At 46.8% G+C, this 27,529-nt stretch overlaps 1 protein-coding gene across 2 annotated transcripts in view; it reads left to right on the top strand.

The window, feature by feature from the left end:
• Nucleotides 1-7,744: 7,744 nt before the first annotated feature.
• slc8a4a (solute carrier family 8 member 4a) overlaps nt 7,745-27,529 on the top strand; it is a 44,141-nt gene continuing 24,356 nt past the window's right edge. The window contains exons 1-3 of one of the 2 annotated variants that reach the window (XM_029247588.1): nt 7,745-7,867; nt 24,541-25,950; nt 26,540-27,066. In XM_029247588.1, the coding sequence (XP_029103421.1) occupies nt 24,622-25,950; nt 26,540-27,066 (1,856 nt within the window). In that variant the 5' untranslated portion in view covers nt 7,745-7,867; nt 24,541-24,621. Of the gene's footprint in view, nt 7,868-23,684; nt 23,739-24,540; nt 25,951-26,539; nt 27,067-27,529 lie in introns of those variants that run through there. The other variant, XM_018729098.2, reaches the window with a different exon arrangement.

Genomic DNA, 27,529 nt, shown 5'->3' on the forward strand with positions numbered 1-27,529 from the left:
CTGGCGTCCTGTCTCGGGTGTGTCCCCTCTCCCTCCAGCCTTACGCCCTCTGTTGCTGGGTTAGACTCTGGCTCCCCACGACCCTGCTTGAGACAAGCGGTTTCAGATGATTTGTGTGTGTTCAGATATTATAATATTAAAATCTTTTTAATATTTGTAAAATGTTTTACATTTCATATTGTTTTGTCATCATGAAAATGCGCATTCCTTCTACAGCAGGGAAGTAAATCTCTGAAAAAACATGTGTATATGCCACACACGTACATATATATGTATATTCGAGACATATATGACATATGACTTGATGTATATGCTGATATATTCCATATATCAGGTTGTCCAGGGTCCTGGGTTTGAATCCCACCTACTGCTTTTGTACTTTTCATCAAGGTACTTGCCCTGAATTAATATAGTAAAAAGCACCAATTTGTTCAAACAGAAAAGTCACTGTAAGTAGCTCAGCATACAATCCTATCAGTATAAGTTCCTTTGCAGAAGTGTTAAATACATGTAAAAAAGTTCTCAAGTTCCTCTCAGGAACAGCTCCCCTCAAAGCTGCTGAATCCCTTCCAGACAGAGGTCTTCGACACATACTCGTGTAATAATCCTGGGTCTGTATCTAAGCCCTCGGTCTGTTGCTGATGCGCTTTTGTTTTCTTTGAGTTGTGTGTCACGTTGGAGAAAAGCCAAATGCCAAATACATAAATGCAAATGTAGGTAATCATTTGTCCAAAGGCAGGAATTCCTCTTCCTTCTCTGACAGACTAAGCTCGTCGACCTTCCGTGTGAACTCACAAAGGCCTCCAGCAGAGAGACCTCCTGTTTCTTGGCAACGGCACTGGAGCAAACAGTGAGGTCAGCACTGGACCAAACCAGAGCAGAGATTCACAGCTGGACTGGAAATCACACCGTGAAAGATGGCTGGGCGGCAGGAGCTTTCCTGAGCGGTCGGTCAAGGACAGACACAGGTCTGGGTTGGGGTTGATGGGAGCTGGAGTGATGAAAAGGCAAAATATGAAATATGATGATATGCCAACTACATTCTCCACCATTTGTGCAGCACAGGTTGCGTTTCCCAATTTGGTGGTCATTTCGTGGAACATTTCGCTTCCCTCCCTTTTTACCTTTTGAATTCTGCCATCTTTGCCTCATGCAGTTTCTCCTGACAAACACCAGGAGGCAGTATCTTCCACAGATGATGTGCCTTCACACAGCGATCCAGGAAATCTGCCCTGCCAGCGATCATCCTGGATCGCCTGTCAGCAGCTGTGCAATTGCTCAGTGAAAATATCTTATTATGTTCTGACCTTGGGGTCACATCTGGTGAGGACTAAGTCATACTGGGCAGGTGTACCGGAAAATATTTTCGACTACGCTGTAGGAGCGTGAAGCAAAATGACTATTGCTTTCCTTGTACGTGGAGCCCGACTGTACTCCAGCTGCGCTGTTTTCCTGTGAGGTTCCCGGTGTTTGTAAATTTGGAATAGGCCTTTGGCTCTGAAATCACTTCCCCATTTCAGATTGCCAAGCTGTAGTTGTGATGTTTGGACAAAAATCATGATCAGTGCGGAGAACCTTTATAACTGTGTAATAAGCTGCAGTGTGGGTCTAGGTTGGGGTCACATGGTCAAAAAAGCCTAGTTGTCTCAAATGCATGACAGCCTTTGGTGAGGTTTTTTCATGGCTCTTCAATTTCTCTTTAGTTTTCCACGAGCTTTGAGGGCATGTTGAACTACTGGTCACGTGAACCAGTCCATGGAGCTGCCGAGCTTGACAAGTGGGCTTGTTCCGAGAGCGAACGCAGGTGATCGCAGATGCCAGGTTGTGCTCTAGGACAAGGCTAAGAGGTGTGGAAGGAAAAGGTAGTCAAGGAAGCAAGGAGATGCAGTTTGACTGAAAACAGTCTGTTTTGTTGCTAATTTTCCATCAGCGGGTCAAGCAGCCCAGGAAGACGAGACTTATTTATTTCGTGTGTATTTACCCAAGTCTGCGTTGCTTCTCCTGAAAGGTATTTTTTCTGCAAAGATATGCAGCTGTACAAATAAGTGTAAAATTATGAACTGTTAGTTTCTTTCACTAAAATTACACTAAATTACACAGCGGTATGGGCCTGCTCTCAGAGTGAGACATACACTCCCTCAGTTTCTTCTGGTACAGCCTGAACTGACCCAGCCAGACACATCACCCCCACCCCCCCCAGACAAAGTCTGAGGGAGATGACAGCACGTATCCTTCTATGCAAGAGCCGGACGAGTTTCTCGGAGAGCTGGGGTCACTTCAGACTGGGTCTGATGACAACCATTTTATGGTGTTATTTCCAGGACTGTTCACAAACTTTTCACTCTTAAGTCATATTAAATTCTTTGTTTCAGACACGTTTAGTAGTCAAAAGTTTGAGGACAGCATGTTGAAACTAGGCTTACCTGAACCAGAAAACACAAGATACTGAAGTGATAGTTGGTCTTATGGACTAGTTAATCAAAATATAAAATATATGGGTCCATCTGCTGAGTATTTGTAAGACTCAGAGAAGGTGAAGCATAAGTTGTGCCTGTGTGGTTCCCACTGTCCAGCATGGTGGTGACAGTGTCATGATGTAGGATACTTTCCCGGTGACAGAGTTGGTAATCTTTACTAAGTCCATGGCAATGTGAACCAACCTGAGCACCAAAACATACTTCAGAGAAATGCCAGTCCTTCAGAGCAATGACTCGCTGGGAAATCCTTCATTCTTCTGCAAGATAGTATCCTGAAACACACTTTAAAAGTGTTCAAGAACTATCTGGTGAATAAAGAAAGTGAAGGACAACTCAAACTAATGACCTGGATCTTTGAACTTACTCAATTATGAAAAATTTTGTTTCCAGCAAGTGGTACTCAGACTTTTGACTGGTACCATACAAACAGCAAAAAGTCTTCAGCAACTTCAAAGCAGAGGTCTACTGCCCCATCTCACCATCAGAGGTGGCCTTTGTAACCCTAAGTTGGGGAAATGGACCAGAATGTATCCAATCTGGAAGCTGAGCTCCCAAGCAAGGGGTCATATGTGTGGGACGGAAACAGAGGACAATAACAAGATATGCTCACATTGCTCAGATACAGTGAACATGCGACAGGGTGCAATTATGGAAGCCCTCCTTGTGCAGACACCTGGAGTAAGTAAAGGTGTAGCAACAGAGAGCATGTCCTGCAGTATTGCCATCTACTTCATCTATGCAACCAAAGGGGAACCAAAAGGAAGCATCTGTTCAGACCCCGCACTGCATCATGACAGCTTGCAAAACACAGAGCCAGATCCTCAAAGAGAGATCTAAAACGTATAATAATAAATCACACAAGTTCTTGCCTGGTGAAACACATTCTGTGCTTTTCAGTAGCATGACATTTAAAAGCTACGCTCCAGTGCATCAGCGCACCCACGTTACCCTGTACAAAGTCGTCTTTTCAATGTATCATAATAAGACAAATTTGACACTATATAAGATTGGAGCTGAGCTGATGAAGCCACATAGTTCTATCAGCTTCAGATTGTTCGATAGATTACTACTGCTTTGGAGCCAGAGGCGCGTTCAGTCCGTTGACGCATTACAGCTCTCCTCATTCACAGCTGGGGTGGAGGTCAATTTGCTGGTTTGCAGCACCAGTAGTCATTGATTAAACAGTCTAGGAGAAAGAGTGCATTGATCAGAGGTCACACTGCATTGCGAGGATATGTCCAGACTAACAGCCAGGCTGTGCAATAATACACAGGGGCCTGACTTGTAGACACACTGATGTCAGCCGGTGGAGCACCAAAATTTACTAACCAGACATTATTAGACAAAATTTATATATTTTTCTTTTTAAAATAAAAAAAATGCCTCGATTTGAATTTAGAAGGCTCTGGTCATAAGGCCAAGCACTGTGAATTAATGAATTATTGAAACACTACCTGCTGCCAAACACCCTGCGACCACCTACACAGGGTTGCAAGTGTCCTCCTTCCTCAGATTGGTGGCAGAGGTGCGATGTGACAGCTGGACCCTGATGCCAGATTAGTGTCGGAGATGGAGCCGTACAGTTAGCAGAAATTTCTGAGACCTCTGCTGCTGAAACCAAAGCCATTTCAAATGTGTTCATGCTGAGGCTGGCAACGACAGGATCCGGTTTACCTATCAACTTTGAACTCAGACTTTTCACATAAAACTAGCAAAAGTTGCATACCATGATAGGTAAGATCAGTTCAGATCATTTATTTGTGCTATTTTAAAGCAGGATTCATCTATTTATTCCAAATAATATTCTGTTTAATTCAATGACTGATGCACACAGTTGCCTTGGAAGCCTGAAGCATTTATGTAGGTTTGCTTGAGCTCACCTGGTGTTGGCTGAGTATCCTGTAGCATCATCTTCATAATAATTCAGAGATTCCTTCTCAAAGTGACTCATAATCACAACCTTAACGACATTATCGTCTCTTAAATGTACAAACTCACCCACTCAAGGCTGTCAGTGGGCTGAAGTGTACAAAAACAGATAAAAAAGACAGACATTTTTAACTTAATTTAAGGCGGAAAAAGTCCATTATTTAAAGCAGCAGGATCTTATATGCCTTTTGGAGCATTACAAAAGAACTGGTGCACGGTTTTTTTTACATCGTCATTATCAAGATTTTCTGAGGAAGAATGTCTTTGTATGGATTGTACGATATGGATTTATTGTTTTGTAATAACATAGATTTGCTCCCTCTTAAATTGTCTTTAAGAATTAATATATCTCATTACATTTATGTCTTTGCCAATCTGGATTTTTCGTTTTTTTTTTTTTACTGAATTATCAGAAAGAATGGAAATTGTTTTCATTTCATTTTGCGCAGTTCCACAGCTTGGCATTGTTAATTTCCAAAGGCTACAAGAGCAGCTCCTCAGGAAGTGAACCACCAACCTTAATCATCACACTTTCTGCAGTCCTACAGTGCTTTAGTCCTTTGGAGGTCTGAGTCACGCTACACACTGGTTCTTTTCTGGCTCCAGGGACCATGGAGTACATCTGTGGGCTACTTGATGCAACTCCAGTCAATAGTGAAGCCATTACCATAATCCACCTGGGATCAATATGCTTGGCTATTCCTTTGATAAAAAGCCCCTTAGAAGTGTAGATTATACATTACACTTTTCAGCTGCTCTGGCTATTATTCTTCTGAGGAACTGAATGGAAGGCTAATTGTGACATTTTTATCACCATTGTGCAGTTTACACTCAATATTATATATATTATACAGTATACATGTTGGGGGTACGTGGTGCAGTAAATGGGACTGCTGTCTCACAGCGCCTGCGTGGTACGACGTGTTTGATTCTCGCGTTCTCCCCAGGCGGGGGGTGTGGTGGCACAGCTGGTTTGGCCGGTGCCCGCTGCGTGGCGGGTCTGGGGTTTGAGCCCTCCTTGAGGTGCCTAGCGATGGCCTGTAATCCTGTACTGGCTGTGTACCCTACTCCTCTGGCCTTGCACCCTGTGTTGCCAGGTTAGGCTCCGGCTTGCCGCGACCCCGCTCGGGACAAGCGGTGGTTGACAACGGAAGGATGTTCTCCCCATGTCTGCGTAGGTTTCCTCCCACAGTTCAAAGACATGCAGTTCAGGTGGATTAGTGACTCTAAATTGTGTGTAAATGTGTGAGTGAGTGAATGACTGTGTGTGTCCCGTCCAGAGTGTACATATATATATATTCCTTGTCTTTTCATGATGTTCAGTTTTGCTTCTGCTCATATTTTCAATTAATATCATTCTTCATAAAAACGAGAGAAGGTTGGCCAGACGTATTTGAACTTTCTTGTTCAATCTCAACTGTGTAGGAACATCCCCGTTGTACTTTTCCAAAATAATATATGTTCCTATGGCAACAGAGAACACAAAAAATTGTCCGGAGTGCCATGAATAGAACAGCAGGGGTCTGAGGAGCTAAGATGAAGAAACTGTAAATTGTTTAGAAAAAAGTTATAAAAGCAGTCTAGTAACATCACCAAACCAGTTTCTCAAAAGTCGCTTCTGAAAGTTTAATTCAGTCTGGTCTCTGTGTAGATTTTATTAATACAGTGACAATTACTCTCACCGTGTAGTGTGTTCCATCTCGAGACACAGCGTCCGATGTAAATTCATTAATAAATGAGCACTGATTTACTACCACGTTCAGAGAGCGATCAGCACAAGAATGGTTTTTGTTGCCCTCAGAAGCCTGCTGGTTTCACGAACGGCTCCCAGAGGCGCTCATCCATCGCAGGTGTCGCACGCGACGAGGGATGAAGAGGGATGCCGCATGGCTTCGGATAACTGAGTGAGTCACACCAGGAGCGCCCATAATTCCTCCTGCAGGTGGACGTGCCGCTCGTGCGATGTGCTGGAATGCACCTCGTTGCTATTATGGTACTCGGTGCTCGTTGAGACGTCTGCATGCACACGCACGCACGCACACACACGTGCGCGCGCCTCTGCAGTCCGCGCGGTCCTGCGCCAAACACCATCCATCCGGAGACTGGGAGCGATCAGTGCCATTCTCCACACCCTCCCTCCCACCCCCGGCGCACCGCACCCCACCCTCGTGCCTCCCGCTCGCGCCGCGGTGCTGATGCGAGCGCCTCTCTCATCACTCCTCCTCCTCTTCCTCCTCCTTATTCCCGCTCGCGCGGTTTCTCCTCCATCTCTTTCTCACACACACGCACACACACGCACACTCTCACTCGGCTGCTCCATCCATCCTCAATCCAGCGCGCGTGTGAGCCGGCGTTCCCGGTGATCCCGCAGACCTGCTGTCATCACTCTTCTTCGGGGGAAACGCGCGCGGGGCGTCGCGCTCCCGGGAAGAAGCCGAGCAACGACTCTGAAGGAGGGGAGGGAAACTCATCGCTCCCGCGCCGAGTCTTCCCCACGAGTCATCTTCTCGCGCGGATGCAGATGGATGAGCGCCCGCGCACCTGTTTCTAGGAGCCCCAACACACCTGCTGGACACCTGCTGGACAGGTAACCCTCGCTGCTGCAGTTTGCGGACCGCATGCCATGTGTGTGTCTTTTTCTGAATGAGTGTGTGTGTGTGTGTGTGTGTGTGTTGATTAATGACGGAAGACGGCAACGTGATGTGCGAACGCGGAGCAGGCGGTCGTCGGATTCTCGACCGCGGGGCCGCGCGTAACTCCCTTGTGCTCGTGTCCCCCCGTGCCGTGCCGTAGCGCGTGCTGCCCCGGTTACGCCGTGCAGGGGGTTTCGGGGTACCGCGAACAGGAGCGGTGCTGGCCCGGGGCGGTGGGGGTGTTTGCGCGTGGTTTTGCTGAAATTAATTTGTATCTGAAGATTTTCGCCACATGTGTCTCCAGGCTGCCAGGACTCAGGGCAGCGCTGGCATTTTCATATTTTATACGAGAATTAAACCAAGTAAATCAGCACTAAATTCTGGAGCTTCGGAATACTAGTCCCACCACCGACCAGCGCTGCAGTTTTAATTTCGGTGAAGATATCTTGGAAACTTCCGTGCCATGATGGCATGATTTCTGTGATGAAACAGGTGAGAGAAACCAGGCTTTTGCTGTCACGCGCGCAGTGAGCAGGATTTTCCAGCTCTTGTTCATTTGCTGACACTGACAGTTCATCTCCGGTCCACACAGATGTTGGGTGTCTTCGCAAATCCTCGTACGCTTCCGAAATACTGAAATGATGGATTTCCCTCCAGTCACTCACTGCATCTGTTCATCTCCTCCACCCTGGTTTTCTGCAGACACCGATCCCTGTCGGGGTTCTGGTCCCATCCCAGCCCCCGTGTTCTGCCCCATCACCCCTGCAGGACGTCCATGACCCAGAGGCCCCGCTGCTTTCCCATCCCGAGTCGTGTACCATCGAGCAGGTGGGCAGGTGTCTGTCGAGATGGGCCACGGGAATGGAGGGGGGTCTTTGGGTGGGCACAACACGCCTCTGCGTGGTCCCATATTTTCGCAACGGTGAAAGGAGGTGAGAGAAAACGAGAACCTTTCGGCGCACTTGTGCGGACCACACCTTATAGCCCAGATCACTGTAATCGCTGCAGGGGAGGGGCACTTTTCTTCCTCACCTTTTCAGCACTTGAGCTTTAATTCTGATTGTGGTAAATCCCCTCCCACACTTCACTTCACCTCACTTCACTTCATTTCATTTCATTTCACTTCACTGTGTTTCCATGCCCCAGCACTCAGTGTGAGAGTCCTGGGTCTCTGGCACCTATACAGAGGAAATTATACAGATTTAAGCAGATGAAAGACCGTAGATGGTGGTGCTGTGGCGCAGACCAGCACACGTTCCTCCTCATCAGTACTACGGTAATATACATCTTTAAAGAAAAGAGCCAACCTGGCAGCAGTGCTCACCAGCAGGCACAGGCAGATCGTTTTCCACGCACGCCTCTGCCTTTGCTGGTGACCGCAGGTTCCCTCGCACTCTCGCGCGCACGTTGGCCAGATGCTCTCAGCAGTCAAATGGCGGTGGGGATTAAAAGAAAGATGCAATTCAATACGTTGAAGATCTGACGTGTGCAAACAGACAAAATCCGATACGAGGGCCCCCTCCCCCTGTGAGAGCAGCGCTCGCGATGCGTCTCATCTTCATTGTTACCACATCATTCCTCTCGTGTGGAGAATGCTCAGCCCGAGTTTCGTCCCCGTAGCTGTGCAGAACACTGCTGGGTTTCCACGGCAAGCAGAGCAACGGTGCGGCGAAGATTATGTAAACCACAGAGTCATAATTAGAGACATCGACGGAGGAGGCAGAAGGACTGACTGGGACCAGGGGACTGTAATGGAGCGCGCTAATAAGGAGGCTGTGAAAAATGAAGAGGGCCTGAAATGATAGATAATGAGAGGAGATGAAACGGAGGCGAAGCCTACCCGTAAATTTGTTCCTTTCATATTCATTTGTACTCGGCAGGTGCCCGTGGTCTTAGGGTAATTTGTCCTTCATTAAACGAAAATGTATCTTGTTTCTGGTTATTTTTATGGCAAGGCGTAATGGCCCATGTGCTTATTGTAGGGCAATCCATCTCCGCGTTGTCATTATCTCCGTTTGGATAATGCTCATATTGTCGCAGTGTGCAGGGGTGTTAAAGATGGGGGTTCGAGCAAGAGAGTGATCATTTCAGAGATGTTTTGGGTGATGAACTGATTTCATTGCATCACTTACATACATTAACCGCTGCTCTCGGGAATGCTAATGCTCCAGACAAGGCCAGAATAATCTCCTTTGTTGCCCTGGGAGGGGTTCAGGAAGCCTTTGTCTCTCCGCTTCCCTTATGAGGGTGTCGATGTGTGCTGTGCATGGGTACGAAGGATGCAGAAGCATCTGGGGAAGGCGATGTTTGCACCCAGTTGCGTGATGCTGTCTCCGTCACTGTAGACACTAATCAAACTTGTCAAGGTGGAGATTCTTAGTGAACAGAACTGTCACCTGGTACCTTGTAGCTCGTGATGAGCAGCAGGGTTTTGTCCTGAATTTTCCAGAGAAGTTCCCAATCAAACCAAACTATTGCAGCCTCTCTTACATCTATTAAAATATGTAAGGAAGTCATGGTGCCTTCAGAGTTGTTGCTCGACTTCTTCCCGGAGTCTTTATTTGAATATGAATGGGTATTCAGAAGAAACGACGAGCGAAAATTGCATTGGTGTCTTTAAGAATTCCCCAGAAGCCTAAATCTGAAGATGACAGTATATTCCAAAATGAAATTTATTTGGTAATTATACACGGAATGGACACAATAAACCCGACACCACTTGTGGAATAACAGACAGAGAGTTCCCTTTTACCTTCGTTCCCAGTTATTTAGCAGCCGAGTTAATTATATAGTTAGTTATAGTGGAAGATGAACCGTATCCTTAGCCAGATGTGCCTTGTCACCTTAACTAAGGAAGAGGAACATCTACACGGGTCCTGGGGGAAAAGCTGGAGCAAGGCCAGGGGCACCGGTCCAGTTCCTAATGCCATAATTATGTTAATCATCTGGACGGGAAGTCAAATGACATTAGCAGATCAGGACCTGCTGAGGATGTTGTTCACAGGCAGGGAATAGATGCATTTAGCTGCTCGGCAGATGCTGATTCCCTGAGAGACTTGCTCAGCTTTCACTGCCACATTTTGCCTCTTTATATAACTGGGTGTTTTTACTACTGTGGCTCAGATGAACTATCATTCCACAGCAGAGCCCCTTTAAGCAACTGAATCTGCAGCCTTTTGGTTGCAAAGGCAACCGCTGAAAAATGCCCGGAGATTTTGTGTTCAGAGCACAACCAGAAGGAAGAACAAGTTAATGAACAGATTTTTGGGTTCTGATCCCATGCTGAATGCTGCTCTTGAATGGCTGAGCAAGACCCTTCTGCTGAAGTGTAAATTAGCGTACGAAGGAGGGAAGAAAAGTGCTTTAAATTGCCCCGGCCGTGCGAAGCTATGATGTAACGTGATGCTATTGAATAAAACATGATGCGATGCAGTGTAGGACCTGATAACAAGGATGGTAAAATATGTCTTGGTTCAATGCAAATACATGGTGCGACAGTGCGAATGCGGTTGGGCAGGCCGTACTCCTCTGAAAGGCAGCCTTTAGAATGTGTATCTAATTGTAGACCCAACCCAGCCTTCTGGAACTTTCTACCCCACCCAACGCACTACATTCCTTGCTGACATTAGCGCTTTGCTAATGTTGCTAACGCTCGTTTATCGCTTGGCTGTTCGTTCAGGTGAGCCGTGGTGAGGCCGCAAAATACTCTCGATGCACCAGTTTAAACACTGTGTTATTTAACCACGGATCGAACTCTGGCGCTAGATGCGTGTGTTGCAGCAAGGACGCAAATCCAACGGGGTGTCGAGCGAACGAGCGGGTTGACGCGGAGGCTATTATGCAAACGGAGTTTCTCGTTTTATCGTAAAACTTGATTTAACACGCAATAAAACATCGCCGTTTGACTTATACGGGATTTCCATTATCGCTCTGAGTGGACAAAGCAGAAGAAAGTGGGCCAGTAATAACTGTCGAATTATCACTTTTTCATCAGGCCTGAACTGCTCGATTTGTGTGCAACGGAAGCCGAGTTTGGCCGCGCCGCTGCGGCCGCAATTGCCTATTCAATTACAGCCGGCGGAGAGGTCGGCCTCGGGAAATGAATTCTCAGTATCGTTGCGGTTTTTCAACCTCCCTCATTCTGCCTCCTACACGATCAGATATCAAACGGAGACAGAGCGCTCGGTCCGACGCCGCCATTCATCACGCGGCACTGCTGTACTGTTGCTCCACGGTGCTCCGCACCGAGGACATGTCGCTCGAAGCGGTCCAGCGTTCGACACAAACGCTGAATTAAATTTGCAAACCGGCGTGCTGCTGCGTTTAGTTTACATGTTCAAATTTGCTCCCCTCCTCATCGTCGAAGGGCTAGCGGATTTGTTTCTGCTGATCGCGATTTTGTATTTCACTGTGGATGTGCCGTCGTGCAGGGTTTGTGCAGTTTGCGTTGCGGTCGCTGTGAAACGGAGCCCAGTTGCCGCGGACTGAAGGCTTCCGATAGGCCGCGGTCCAAAGCCCGCATTGCTGCATTTGCCGTGTCTGCGCCTCGTCTCCGCTACGCATCTGAGCCGGCGTGCCTTCGCATGCTCCAGCCTAGGGCGCCGTTCCATCAGTTCGCGTTTGTATTGCCGAGGACCTTTGAAAGATCTTCAAAGGTTCCGAGAGTCAGTGGGGTCATGTCCATCAGGAGTGCTGTGTTATAGGGCTATGTGTTGCTGTGTGATGATCTATCTATCTATCTATCTATCTATCTATCTATCTATCTATCTATCTATCACTACATCTTGGCATATACACAGCGGTCCTTGAAATTATGTGAACCCATTGTGTCCCTCAGTTTTACCACAAAATGATTTAATGAGAATCAGTGTTTCTCACATGATGTAATAGGTGTTTAATGACCAATTCCATACGTTGCTTTAGAGGAAATAATACGTGTAGTATAAATGCAGAAATAGTGAAGGTGCAAAAATAAGTGAGCCCTGAGTTGCACTGATTAAACCAAGTAGGTAAGTAGAATCAGGTGAGTAAACGCATAATTTATTCATTTTATATGTTTATTTTACTATTTTATACAAAAATAATGACCGTCTCTATAGAGTTCATGCACTTTCAAGCAGTGCTTTATACAACTATAAAAAGTTAATATTATTTTTTGTTACTGGAGCAATATCCATTTAATACATTTGCTCAAGTGTACTACAACAAGAGGTGGGATTCAAACCTGGGTCTGTTAACTAGAGGGCAGCAGCTCTACACCCTGTGCTGCCTACTGCCATTAAGGAGCTTATAATCATTTATACAGCAGGGTAATTTTTAATACGTCAATTAAGGGTAAATGCCTTGGGCAAAGGCACTGGAGCAGGAGACGGGATTCAAACCAGGGTCACTCAGCTACAAGGTGACAGCTCTAACTAGTACGCCACCTACTGCCCTGCCGGTACAAGAAGCTTTACCTGCACTCTCCTCCAAAAGGCATGCCGCCCACACGTTAAACCCCATTTTCATATCTCATAAGAGTGCCTGGCTGCTTGTAATGAAATTTTCAGCACAATTTCTCTGATAAATTATTTCAAGAGTTCAGTATTCTTAATATGTTTTGTTCACATTCTTTTGGAGGCCCAGAAAGTATGCGGGTGTCTTCTCTAAAGAGAACCTCAGTGGTCCTTCCCTTTGTAGCACCGACCACAGGCTGCACACTGTTTACCACCTGTCTGGGCAAAGTGCGGCAAAAGACACGGCTTCATCTCACCTCCTCTGTGTACTAAGCAAGAAATGTAAAGATGGAACATCTTGCGCTGGTAGGAAGTAGGTCTTTCTCTTTTATCTTTCGATGTTTTAAAAAATAATCACAGTGCTGAAACATTAACCACTGGTAAGAGCAGAGTAAATCTATGTAAATTGTTTGTGCACTTTACTTCATTTTGGAAATGAGCGTAAATAATGGATCGGAAATGGCTGCGACACACACAGATGAATGTTTCAACGAGCCAAGATGTGAAAAATGGTGATGTTCCTCTTTAAAATACCGCTCAGCTACGGAGTAAAATCCATCCCTCTTGTCAGAGAGCAAAAGCAGTGTGGTACCATGGTGAATTAGGACTAGATCCTTTAACAAGGTACTTAACATAAATTGCATCAGTGAAATATGTGGGTGAATGTATGGTAAACCTGTACATTTACATCAAATCCTGAGCCACACGGCAATGTTATTTAACAGCAACGTGTGGAAACCCCCCCGCCTGACCCCCGCTGCCCCCTATCTCTCGTTCTTCATGTGTGTCAAAGGTGTTTTGTCACTTGGACCCGTCCACCTCCCCAGCTGAACCCCCCCACTTCCACAGTCTCGCAGTTCCCCACCCGCCTCCCTCCTGCTCCAGGTTCAATGGTGCTGCCGTGGGCAGGAATGCAGTGAGCACTTGGGGGGGGGGGGGGGGGCGGATTTTCACGCATAACTAGTCTGTCCTGACAAACCGTTTTATACAGGGTCAAAATCTAGTGTTTATCATGTTTTTACACTTTATACTCTCACATACATGCATTGCATTGGAAGCACAGTGGAAACGTGGTGGAAACGTAGTGGAGTGCAGTGGAATGCAGTAGAAAATCAACACACGTCATCTACTAGTTTTCTGCTATTCATAACTACGTGCATCTGAATTCATCAATAGCTGCAATATTAAAAAAATGCCTTTTATTACTACTGAAATATTTGAATTTGGGGGGTGCGGTGGCGTTGCAGGTTTGGCCGGGTCCTGCTCTCTGGTGGGTCTGGGGTTCGAGTCCCACTTGGGCTGCCTTGCAATGGACTGGTTTCCCATCCTGGGTGTGTCCCCTCCCCCTCCAGCCTTGCACCCTGGGTTGTCGGGCGACCCCGCTCGGGACAAGCGATTTCAGACTCTGTGTGTGTGTATTTGAACTTGTAGTTAAGCCTTTTGGGCAACAAGTGCCGTAATGGTTAGAGGTTTCAGACATTCCTGGTTCAAATGCTGCTTCCTTCATCAAGGTACTTACCATGAATCGGTTCAGTAGGAACAGCCCGCTGTGTATATGGACTAATTAGTATCAATAGGATTAATTATCATCATGAATTGCCTTAAACAAAGATATCAGATGAAGAAAGTTTCATAATATTTTGGACTATATTGTACTGACAGGAGATTTGTTTTCTATATGTGCATAAGAGAATACTGGAGTTTTTCATGGGATGTGAATTTTTGTTAACTGCTTTAGCTGTTTATTGTAAATGCTTTTGAAAAGCAACTGTAGATTAGTAAGCACTGTTTATTTGCACCGTTTTACTGATTAATTAAATTGAATAAGACCTATTTGTAATAATAAATGGAAAAAGGTATTTAAATGTGTTCAGAAAAACAGCTACAGGACATAGCTGTACTTTACATCCCGTCACTGTGTGAGGACACACACACACACACACACAGCAGTGTGGTAATACAGGTAATACAGGTAAGATAGAGTAGTAAAATGAGCTGGAATCATTGCAGTTCACAACTTTCAATGTTTTCCTTTTTTTGTCTCACAAGTGCTCTCATTATTTGCACTCCAGCAGTTCCTGTGAGTTATGACACTTGAAACACACATTATGCAAACAGAATGCATGGCAGAGAGCGCATTCCTCCAGATTAGTTATATATCTGTGTATGTGTGTGTATGTGCGCTTGCTCGAAACTGGCACCGCTGCTGTCAGTTAAGCTGTTAAATCCTCACTGATTTGTCTGGCCTCAAAGCCCTGAAATGATGTGTACATCTTGGATGGGGATGAACCAGAGGAGTGGGGAAGTGAGGAAAGGCTCCTGGTGCGAGCCCAGGGAGTCGATGTGTAATTCAACAGGAAGCGCAGGCCGACCAGAACCGTGTGGCCCCAACTGCTAATGGCTTCCCACCGATGGCGTCCCTTCACAACAGACCGTACATTACCCTGCACGCCAGTGCATTCCATTTGCAGGGGGACAAGGGGACTGGAAGCTCTAACGACCAGCCTGTACCTCTACCTGAGCATGTACCTGTAGCTGTACTTGTAGCTGTGCCTGCAGCTGCCTGTATCTACTTCTGTACCCATGGCTATAGTTCCAGGTGTTCCTGTAGCTGCCATCTGCCGGTGTCTGTGGCAGGACCCATATCAGCTAATAAAGTAGTTATTACATTATTTCATATAGGGGAAATTCTGTTTCATTCCAAGTTCACCCCAAAATCACTCCAGAATGAAGCCTAACATCATCAGCAAAAGTTGTCTCCACATTAAATTAGAATTAATAACAATAAGAAAGTGGTTTTGCTGTTTCACCATTTATTCCTGACAGGTTTTTCGAATTGCACAGGTGTCGTAGCAAACAAGGCCTGTGGACTAAAAGCTTCCTCACCATTCTACTTCTGACCATTTTTTTTTTCAGTCTACGGTCGGAATAGAGATAGTTCTCTTTTCCTTTCATTACATTTTTATTTCTTTTTTCTTCTTCTCTGTAAATGGATGCAGAAAGAAATAAAGGATTTGTCTTTTTTTAGCTTTTTAAGGTTTTAAGGTACTGGGTCTGTAGAGTAATTTCTGGAAGCTTCTTTTTCATGCCCCATGTATATAAAATACAGTTCAAACAGTAATGGTTTCATTAGGTAAACTTACCGCGATAATGTGAATGGACTGGCTTGAGAAAGATGAGTGCAAAATGTCACATTAAAATAAATGAATATTTTGAAAAAAAAAACGAACTCAGTGGTACAAACATAATGTCACGTCCATGCCCACAACTCAGACGACAACACCCGACTTTCATCCAGCACCCGATTAACCGCTCACCCTTTAAAAGACCCTCCTCAGCTCCTATTCCTTTGCGGAATGTCATCAGGGACAACCGCCCTTCCTTGTGACTCCTCACTCATGCGCATCTCCAGTTCTCAGTTCACGTTCTCCGGTTTTGACCCCTAGCTTTGTTTCTCGACCACATCCACGGATCTTCGTTCGACCGACTCTTCGCTTCGTCTCCTGACCTCGCCCATGGATTCCCGCTCCGACCCCAACCGCCGATCGACCGACCCTCCGCCTGTCCCCGATACCGAGAACTTGCCTGATCCTCTGATTCCAGATGAACGACTCCGCACTTGGGCCTTTCCGTCCCGGTTTTCTCGGCCCGTCGTGACACATAAACACTTGAGTACAGTGCTGGAATGAGTACAGAGTTCCCACAGTGCAGTGCGGCTCATTGTCGCTCTGACACAGCCACTTGATGCGGTTTTCAAATTCGGTCTCAGTTTATCTCGTTGGACCGCGTGTTTCACGCCTGGGCTGGACATCGCAGAGCAGATAAAAGAAAATCTCCATTGATTAACGATAAGTGGAATTAATCTCAGACCAGACGTTCTGGAAGACCAAATAGCAGGGAACGAGCGTGTATTAATTTACCGTGTGCCGGGCAACACTCCAACTCAGCCCGTTCAAGGCCTTCAGTGTGTCACTGATGTTTATGGCTTGGAAATTTTCATTTTCCTTGAGTCTCAAAGATAAATATAACCTTCGGAATAAAAAAACAATTCAGCGCTCAACAGAAGTATATTCTTTATTTATGATATCCGGTTCTTTCATTTCTAGGTCAGATGGGCATTTTTTGGCTAATCTCTGGAAATCCACCTTCTCAGTAACAGTGATCCAGCTGAGCTGTGAGGGAAGAGGGGAAGAGAGTCTAGTACCTATTGCCCCCCCACAGACTACCCCCCCGCCACCCCAGGAAACTTTAAACCTCCATTTGTATGACTGTGGCCTATTTTATAGGTTTATCTGCCACAAAGTGCCTGCTGAGGGTCGGTCTGCGGGGCATGGGGTGGGATGTAGGCAGTGCACGGTGGGCGCCTGAGATCAGTGTTGAAGAGTTGGGGGGGCATCTACGCATACTGGAGGGAAACAGGTGATTCTCACCCTGGAGAGTCTCGACAGGTGCGCCTTCCTCGGCAAAGTCCGTGACAGCGCCTGGCGGGGTCCGGGCTGGTGCTATTCCAGCAGCAAACAGAGTAGAAAAATTAAAGAGGAACAGAGAGGGTTTTAATTAAACATAGTAATCAAAGCGCTTGGCAGCGTGGGTAATGGGTCAGTATAAGAAGGCCTATGACAGATAATGGATTTTTATATTTTGTAAATTGTGCTGATGATCTGCTGTGCTGAGCTGCACACGGCCGTTCTCACCGACAGACACGCTTAGTATGAATAATGCAGCGGAGGGGGCACAGGTGGTGCCCTCACACTCATTGGCCCGCATGCACTCTGGAGCTCCTGCTTGAGCTGAAACTCGGCGCCGGGTAGAGAACCAGGGGCAGAGGCCTGGTAGTTTGGGTGGTGTGAGATGAGAGAGTGCAGGAGTTCACGAACACAAGTATGTGTGCGGGAGAGGGATTGTGGGTAATTTATGGAGCATGTGTTTTCAATGGGCTGTTAATATGGGAAACGGGGATGTGAGAGTTGTGCTTGTGTGTGTGTGGGAGGGCTGAAACTTCCACTAATGAGGCTGGCAAATGTGTACCCACACAGAGAAGAGGCAGGAACTAAGAAACCTGAGCCAAAAGGTGTAAAAAAAAGTCACCGTACAAAAAGTTTCTGTGTTCATACATGGTAAAGTGTGAATGCATCAGAGGTCCTTCTCCACCCAGCTCATGATGCCTGGTCACCAAGACAGTGACTCAACCGCATCCCATCTGTCACTGCTCTATTCCTTGCTACGGTTTTATCATTCCCGTACCAGCAGTGGCCAGATGAGCACAGGTGAAGAAGGATCAGTCCGAGCAGCAGCAGGAACCAGATGCTGGAGTAAAAAGAATCTGGGACTGACAGGCAGTACGGAGAGACACCTCTGTGTCTCGGAAGGATTTTATTCCAAAAATAATCAATCTATTCATTCATTGACATCTATCCACCCATCTATTTTTTTAAACATCCATCTATCCGTCCATCATTTTTGTCCACTGCCAAGTTGTGGTGGTCCAGAGTGCATCCCTGAAGCCTAACCCCAACCCGATCCCTGTGAGGCAGTGTCCTCCCTGGCTGGGATGCCAGTCCAAAAGCTAAAAAGGAGAAACTACAATTAAGAAACAAATAATTGTACCACCACCTCCTGCTCTGAATTATTTGGTGTCAGAATGATTATCTGTAGCATGTGCTCCACTGCGTGTTTCATTCTGCATTATTACATAACGTGTCATGTGACCAGCATGTTGGGAAAAAGAGACTATTAGAGGCCAGAAGATTCGGCAGCATGTTCCCACCACCCCGAGATGAAGCTGTTGACCCACTTAGGCAGTGCTGTGTTTCCTATGGAAGATAAGACAAGTGGTCCAGAAAAACACAACACACTGGGCCTACCCTTCCACCCGGTGTTGGGTACCTGCTGCCCACGGGCTTTGCAAGAAGACAGGATGTCAACAGCACACATTTCCTGGTTGTGGATGTATGAAGCCGGCAGCGGTTTCATGGCTCTTCTTCATGCGATTGAATCTTCTCAATGCACCTGGGATTGGGGTCTCCACCCCCCCAGTGACCCACTGGAAGATCACATTGTAAGTGTGCAAACGTCTGCTTTGCTTATTAGCATTTACCAGTGACAGTTGTTTTTTGAATTTAATATTCCATAGTAGGTTGCTGTTTGGAAATTGGGTCTGAGATTGATTCATTTTGCGTGTCATTTTCCCCCCTTGGACACTGTTGCAGTAATTTATATGTAAATATGGAAGTGAACAAAATGCACATTAAACGTTACCCTAACGTTTCATGAGAGCTCCTCAGAGGTCCATTCTTTTTATATCATTTTTCCTCCTTACACTGTTTATTTGCCGTAATCCTGCTGAATCTGCAGCAAAGTGTTGGAGTTCTGAGAGGAAAGATGACATTAATGCCATTGGTATTCAGGACGACATCACTCTCACTCTCTCTCTCTCTCTCTCTCTCGCTCTGTCTCGCTCTCTCTCTCTCTGTCTCTCTCTCGCTCTCTCGCTATAGAGATATATAGTTTTGGTCCAGTTCAAGTCAAAGGTGCTCTCCAGTGCGAATCAACACATGTAGAAATATGGCAAGTGCCATAATTACATACAAGGCATATTCATGTTTCTATCTTACAGTCATTGCTGTAAGAGAACCAAACACTAATTGAAAGTGAACAGTTACGCTATCAGTTATGATTATGATTGCCGAAGCTCCTCTTTATTCCTGCACTGTTTCCCTTCCTCCTCCTCTCATGCTCTGCTTTGGTTCTTCCTGCCAGACTGACCGGCAATCGGCAACGTCTGTCACACATTTATATCTCGCTCTGACGGAGGGACGGTTGAGATTGCTATGATTATCTCGAAGCGTGAAGCTTGTGGGCGGAACAGGGCCTGTTTGTACTCTACACAATGCAGCGTTATTGTACAAACTCTCCAGTGGAGCACTGGAGGAAGGATGGAGGATGGTGTGGACACTGGCAGTAACACTGAGCCACAGCAAGGGCAGTCTGTCCTAGACTTTCTTTGTGTGTGGTCACAGGGTAATGAATGAATGAATATATGACATCCTGTCCAGAGTCTACCCCCCTCAGCCTTGCATCCAATGCTTCCGGGTTAGGCTCCAGATCACAGCAACTCTGACAACAAGAGATTATTGAACATTGATGGATGGATGGATGGATAGATGGATGGATCTATGAATGAAAAAACCTTTCTAATCACAATGGAAAATTGCAGTAGGTTGCACCTTGTGGAAGAGTCATTTTTCTTCATGGGGACACGTTTGTGGACCATGGGCACTGCTAGGTGTTAAGGTCATGTGTACAGTGTTGTGTACAGCCCTGTGACACAGCACTGAGATGCTCTTTTATTACATTGGTACCTATTCCAGGTACTAATACAGTTTATTCCTGTGTAGAGCAAACATCCACATTTGAATCCCCCACCCTTTCATTATCCATAGCTGCTGATCCAGTGCAAGGTCACAGTGGTCCAGAGCCTATCCCAGTTGGGTGATAAACCTAGTGCACGCTGGACAGGATGCCAGTCCACCATTGTATAGCAGTTGCATACACACAAACACACACACACACACTCACACACACACACATTTAGAGTCACCAGTTCTCTTGAAACATATATTGTTGGACTGTGGGGAGAACATGGAAACTCCAAACAAACTGAGTTAGATTTTAACCCAAGTCTGAACTCACAGTCTGGGAGATGTACTACCACCACACTAAAATCTGAAAAAGTAACAGCACCATTGTTTGCAAGTGAACTAAAATGATTTTATATTTTTCTGATTAAAAACGCACGATAAGGTTCTCCTTGTCTGTTCACGTGCCTATTACCTCTGCTGTGTTTCAGGACAAACTATTCTGTTCTTGCGACCATCTTTTTTTATTCATTTTCTTCAAAGCTCCTTTCAAGGCAACAGGAGAAAAGCAGGTGGCATAATTGTTAGAGGGACAGTCTTCAACTCAAAGGGCCTCAGTTTGGATTCCACCTCCTGCTGCAGTATCGTTGACCAACGTACTTACCCTTATTTGATTTAGTAAAAATCCCCTTCTATAGAAGTGGGTAAATCAGTGCTTAATTTCTAAGCTGCTTTGGAGGAAAGTGTCAGCAAAGTGAATAAATAATGAAGCAAAGACCTTAAAGTTTTAATAGCCGAAGCAAAGTTGCACACACATAGAATGTCTACAACCACTTGTCCCGAGGCGAACCGGAGCCTAATCCAGCAGCACAGGGTGCAAAAGCAGAGGGGGAGAGGATACACCCTGGACGGGACGGGACGCCAGTCTGCTGCAAGGCACCACAAGAAGGATTCGAACCTCAGACCGGCCACACAGCAGGCCTTGGCCAAAGGCACTGCTCCACTGCACCCTGCTTCAGACAATGCTCAAAAGTTTAATACCATTGTTAAAATAGCAGGTTTAATTTGCCCAGCATGCATCTGTGGGGCGTCCAGTGTTCGACAGGGTCCACGGCAGGGTTCTCACATGCTAAGCAGACTGACGGTAGCTAATGAAGAGCCAGGGCATCAACGCTTGTTACACAGTGGAGGCGGATGTCAGAGTTTCATAGTCTGTCAAAGATGATGACACATTTCCTTTGTGCTAAATTCCCAGCAGTCTGAGCTGCATCAGAGCGCCAAAGTTCGGTCTAGTTCTTCTGTGGGGAAACCTCAGTGTGGTCCAAATCCACCTGTGAGCAAGGCTCCCTTTGGGAAACTAAATTAAGATGGATGGGGCACATTCAAATATTGACTTCTCCGGGATTGAGCTGGAAAGTCGTGGGTGTAAATATTGACAGCCATGGAATTGCCAGCCGGAGTGTCCCCACAAGTGAGCTGTCTCCCGGCCAAATTCGAACCGATAGCCTTTGGTGGGCTCTCAAAGGACCCCATTTATCAGCGATAGGCAACGTGTGTCATAATGAATTTTCATGACCTTTAAATGCAGCTTGTGTCATATTTTTAGCTGTTGTGAAGGAGGAGGGTGAGGGTGAGAAAGCTCTGCGGAGGGGAGAAGAGGGCAATATGAAGGCAGAGACAGAGGGAGTGATGGAAATGGAGGGGAGGAAAGGGGCGGAGTCAGCAGAACCCACAAGGAGGAAGTGAGACAGCGACAAGATGAGGAAGCAGCACAGCAGATTGCAGTGATTGCGCGAGCCCCGACACCGTCATTAGATGGCACACGCCCGTCTTTTGACATACCACAACGAGGTTAAGTGGTTAAATCTCACTCATAGAGCTCTTAGGGCACATTACACCCTGGGTGGACTCTGCAACGGGTGTTAGATATCTATCCTTCAGCCACATCCAGTATGGGAAGCACCCGGCCTTTGTCCGTTGACTCTGCCCTGATTCCTCCCAGAATCTCTCTCCCCTTTTTTTATTTCCTCTCTACAATAAGATGATTGAGATACAGTAGCCTACACTGATTTTGGTGTTTTGGTACAACGTGCTTGCCGTTGCTCCACTAAATGTTTTTTTAAACAGCTCGTTGTTGCACTGCGTACACTTCTCCAGCGGCCAAAGATGATGAAGCTCTTATGCAGTTTGAGATTTTTCAGGGTTTCTCAACAGAAAAGAGAACGAGAAATGAAAAATAAAGGAAGTGAGTCCCAACTGTGGGAAGGAGAGAAGTGATCCTTGATGGTGCACCTCAGTGCTGATGCACACGGTGCACTGAGATAGCATGTGCTGGACTCCTGTAGGGGAACACGTAGCCACAGGTTAGTACCGGGGTCCAGATCACAGACACTGACAGATCATAAATAGCAGACCCTCAACAAAGTCATATGCCTACGCACAGTGGCGCTTTTGGACGGTACTGTGTGCTTCTTTGCAGGGTTTCATGGTGAATTTTATGGTCTTTTCATGTGGGATGTCCGCTCGTATCTCCATCTTGAGCTGTGTGACGAACTCCTCCTCGGTGTGTGTGCGCTCAGTGATGTTGAAGTACTTCATGTTGGCAGTGGTCATTTACTGTGTATTTGTGTGTGTCAGAGGTACTTGGAAGTGGGTGTACATTATCCATGATGCAAGCGCTTGCCTGATTGCTCTGGTCTTTATTTTCCTGTCCATTGTGTATCGGTCTTCTGTCTCATGGCGCTCACTGGCTGTGCACGTGCACTCAGTGGCTGAGCCCAGTGTGTTGGTACTGATTGACTATGGACATATCTGTCTCTGCGCTGATTGGCTGCAGGCACGGGTGTTTCCATGCTGATTGGCTCCACATATGTGCCCAGGTGTGTCCGTGCCAATTGGCACAGTGTTCACATCAGCGTTTCGGTTCTCATTGGCTGTTCACTTCGGTGTCTCAGTTTCGATTGGCTGTATAAATGTGTATCGGTGGTACCTGCCTGTGCCCATGAGCATCTCTGTTCTGATGTGTTCATGTGTCTCTGTGAGTTTCGAGTCCATACCTTTTTTTTTTTTTTGCTTTTTGAATATGTGAATTCAACTTAGCTCTGTTTTATGAGCTTGAGCGTAGAATTAATGTGAGCTGTATGTGTTTCCAACAACATTAACTAGGGGTGTGGGGCAGCAGTTTGCTGCGCACCTGTGTGTGTCAAGGGACAATGCAGGATTAGCTGTGGTTCAGGGCCAGGCATGATTAAACCAAGCAAATTTTATGAAAAATCACCCCAATTACTCATCTCACCAAATCCCGCTATAATCCGCAGCCGTATCCAGGCGCAGCGTTCACACAGCTCTTTGTGCAAAATATTGCGAACGCAGTTCTTTCGAAAGATCTGTCTCTGGGATTCAATTAGTTTTGCATGAACCTGTCAAAAATGTTCTTTACTCCTTCATTCAGGTGGCACTATCTTCAGGAAAAGGAATACCAAACGTATGATTTGTCATAGCATCTGATCCCAAATTTTCTAAGTATTATTGATACTCATTCTGATTTCCATAATTAGATGGAAACAGGTTTTGCCTGAAGTGCTTTCACAAGTTCAAAGGGGCATTTGTGATTGTAAGGCTCACAGTAAAAATACATCAGGGCTGGGGGCAAAAACACTGGTACTGTACCTGTAGGATATTGCTAAGAAAAACCTCAAGACCCCACAAGTAGGTCCCTGCACAGCTAACTGTCAGGATGCAGAGACATCCGGAAGTATCCGGAAGGCAGCATCTGCTTCTCACTGGCACCGACTCCCAGCAGGGGTTGAATCACTGGGCTTCGCTTCCTCTGGTGAACATCTGAATGTAAATATCTGAAAGTGAATGGATGAATGAGCTCCAGTTTCCCACGTATCTGTGCGCCTGATTGTGTGTGTGTGTGTGGGTCAGTGTTTGTGGTTGTGTGTCTGTATTCGATGAGGTTATTTGTGTGTTTCGCTGTTTCATTGTGTGTTTGTCTGTTGTGTGTGTGTGCGACAAGGTGGTGGAGGTGGATGGAGATGTTTCAGCCTTTGGAGGGATGTTAGATGTTGATGTCTGCGGCTTTGGATGAGTATTTTCCTGTCACCGATGCGTAATAATGCTCTTATATAAACATGTCTTACGGGCGCAAAGGTTCTTTAAGGCATTCTTTAAATACAAAACAATGTAATACTGCAGCACACACACGCCGGATTAACACTGCAGCATGTATTAAATACAAATCAATTGCTAAGTAATGCTAACTGGCTCTTACACGATGCTTTGTATGCGTGTATTTTTGGTAATCTTATATTCCATTCAGCATATTAACTGGTTGTAAATGGAAAGCTTCTCATTTTGAACTTATTGGCTAAAAAAGGAGCTGTGCAAAACTTCAAATGATTTGTATTTTCTCAGCTCATTTCCTTGTTTCACTTCCTGTCAGCTTCTGAATAGCAGTTTTTTTCTCTTGTGATCATTACACTTTTTATTGTGAGTTATTGTCACACCTAGGTTCTTAATATACGCAGAGATGACCGCAATGTGTTACTAACAGAAAAGAGGAGTTGATGTAACGCAGATGGGACATAACCTGCCATCCCCAGTTTGGTGACATTTATCGTACATTGTCTTTTGTTCCTGTTAGCTGACGGATCCTGGGAGACGCAGACAGAAGGGAAGGGAAGAGCAAATTCTCCAGCCAACTTGATTCAGCGCCACCATCGCAATGTTACATCAACGTGCTTTCTCCATCGCTCTCCCACGCTCCCGCATCTTCGTCTTCCTCATCCTCCTCTTCCTTCTTCTGCTCACCCACCTTTCCAAGGCTTCCTCGGACCCTGCGGCCAGAGGGGCGCCGGGCAATTGCTCAGGCGAATATAGCTGCTCTGAGGGGGTGGTCCTGCCTGTTTGGAATCCCCAAAACCCCTCAGTGGGAGACAAGGTGGCCCGAGCAATCGTCTACTTTGTAGCACTCATCTACATGTTCCTGGGTATGTCCATTATTGCTGACCGCTTCATGTCCTCCATTGAGGTCATCACTTCGCAGGAGAAGGAGATCACCATCAAGAAGCCCAATGGAGAGACCACTACCGCCACTGTGCGCATTTGGAATGAGACAGTCTCCAATTTGACCCTCATGGCGCTGGGCTCCTCGGCACCTGAAATCCTGCTCTCGGTCATCGAGGTTTGCGGCCACAAATTCAAGGCGGGCGACATGGGCCCCAGCACTATTGTGGGCAGTGCTGCCTTCAACATGTTCATCATCATCGCTCTCTGCGTCCATGTGGTGCCTGATGGTGAAACGCGCAAGATCAAGCACCTGCGTGTCTTCTTCGTCACGGCAGCCTGGAGCATCTTCGCCTACATCTGGCTGTACCTTATCCTCTCGGTGTTCTCACCAGGTGTGGTGCAGGTGTGGGAGGCCGTGCTCACTTTCCTCTTCTTCCCGCTGTGCGTGGTGCAGGCCTGGGTTGCTGACCGCCGCCTGCTCTTCTACAAATACGTTCAGAAACGCTACCGTGCTGACAAGAGCAGGGGCATCATCATTGAGACGGAGGGGGATGGTGTCTTCGCCAAGATGGACATGGAGCTGGACGGGCCAAGAGCCAACTCCCACCACAAGGAGGCACTGGATGGCATGCTGGCAGGCGTGGAGGAGGGAGGAGGTGGGCCTCTTGGGCGAGACCAGGAGGAGGAAGCAAGGCGTGACATGGCGCGCACCTTGAAGGAGCTCAAACAGAAGCACCCAGAGAAGGACACGGAACAGCTGATTGAAATGGCAAACTACCAGGTACTGGTGCAGCAGCAGAAGAGCAGAGCCTTCTACCGCATCCAGGCCACACGTATGATGATTGGCGCTGGCAACATCCTTAAGAAGCATGCCGCTGACCAGGCGCGCAAGGCCGTGGGCTGTCACGAGGCCAGTGCCCAGGAAGATGACCCCAACACCATCTTCCTGGAGTTCGAGCCGTCACACTACCAGTGCTTCGAGAACTGCGGCTCACTCAAGTTGGCGGTGGTGCGGCACGGGGGCGACAGCGGCTGTGCCGTCAAGGTGAGCTCTGCCTGCGATAGAGTTGAGAACACCTGGTCTTCCCACACAGCTGACGTGGCGCTCGGCAGCGAGGCTGTGGGCCGCAAGCCGCAAAAGCATCCTCTGAGCGTTCTGAAGTGTAGTGCCAATTTGCGTACGGCCAGCGAACTTGCATCCAATTCTCAGCCCCCACACTAAGCACTGGCTTTCGTTCACAAGTGGATATTATCAGTTTTTTTATTCCGGAGTCGTTACCATAGTTGTTTTATTTATGTTGCTGATGACCTCGTGCCAGGGTGATGCACAGGTCAGAACACGGTTTACCTCTCAAAGCGAGGAAGTCTGGAGGAGGTCAGTAAGACGTCCATAGCACAACGTCAAATGTTCTGGCAGCTGGGATGAAACCAGGAGAATGTATGAATAATTGGTCTTGTAAACATAACGTCACAGTTTTGTACAGCTATCTTTGGAATTCTTTGTTAATCGTGCATTCAGAATAGTTTGTTGAGTAAGGTATTATAATCCTAGTTCAAAGGTTGACAGCTCCATGTAGAATTAAGCATGGGCAGCCATCATCCTCCACTGACCACTTGACCCCGCGTTTCCTCAGGTGGACTACCGCACGGAGGACGGCACGGCCAACGCGGGCTCTGACTATGAGTTCGCTGAGGGCACCTTGCTGTTCAAACCTGGTGAAACAGTCAAGGAGCTCACGGTAGGCGTCATCGATGATGACATCTTCGAAGAGGATGAGTACTTCTATGTGCACCTCAGCAACCCCCGTGTGGTCCACCGGCCAGAGAATGCAGGCCCCGAGCCTGGCTCTGTTGCCACTGGCAACAGCTCAGTTCCACTCCCCTTATCCTCCGTGGCAGCAGTTCCAAAGGCAGCTCTAGGCCCTGCCCACACGGCCACAGTCACCATCTACGATGATGACCATGCGGGTATCTTCACATTTGAGAGTGCAACGACAAGAGTGAGCGAGAGTGTGGGAATCATGCGGGTGAAGGTCCAGCGGACATCGGGGGCGCGGGGTAAGGTAGCCGTCCCATACCACACCGTGGAGGGCACTGCCAAGGCTGGGGAGGACTATGAGGAGACGGCTGGGAAGTTGGAGTTCCTCAATGATGAGACCATGTGAGTCAGAGCTCGGCCGTCAAACCCATGTACATGTGACTCAGCCATCCTTTGCATGTTTCTGTTCTTCTGTTGCTTTCCCCTCTTACCCGTGGCGATACAGAAATAGGAGACAATACGTGATGTGCTACTGGAAAGAGCAGTGGTGCTGTAGCAACTGCAATACTGGAGTGAGTGAGTGGGGAGATGTTGAAAGTATCAAAGAACAGAGGGAGGTGAAGGTGTCAAGAGAGTGGGCCACATGAAGGGAGGAAACCAATAGAAGGGTTCTAAGGGTAAAGATGGTGAAGATGGTGAATGTGACAAATGTGGTGTAGCCCACATACATGTTGAATGAGCTCAGACTAATGAATGAGATGAAGATGAATTTGGTAAATTTGAAGATGACAAACCATCATGAATATGATGAATTAAGACAATGTGATAATGGTGTTTAATGAGGTACAGATGAATGTGGTTAACA

The sequence above is a fragment of the Scleropages formosus genome, chromosome 21 (genome assembly GCF_900964775.1).
Source record: "Scleropages formosus chromosome 21, fSclFor1.1, whole genome shotgun sequence".
Taxonomy (NCBI): Eukaryota; Metazoa; Chordata; class Actinopteri; order Osteoglossiformes; family Osteoglossidae; genus Scleropages; species Scleropages formosus.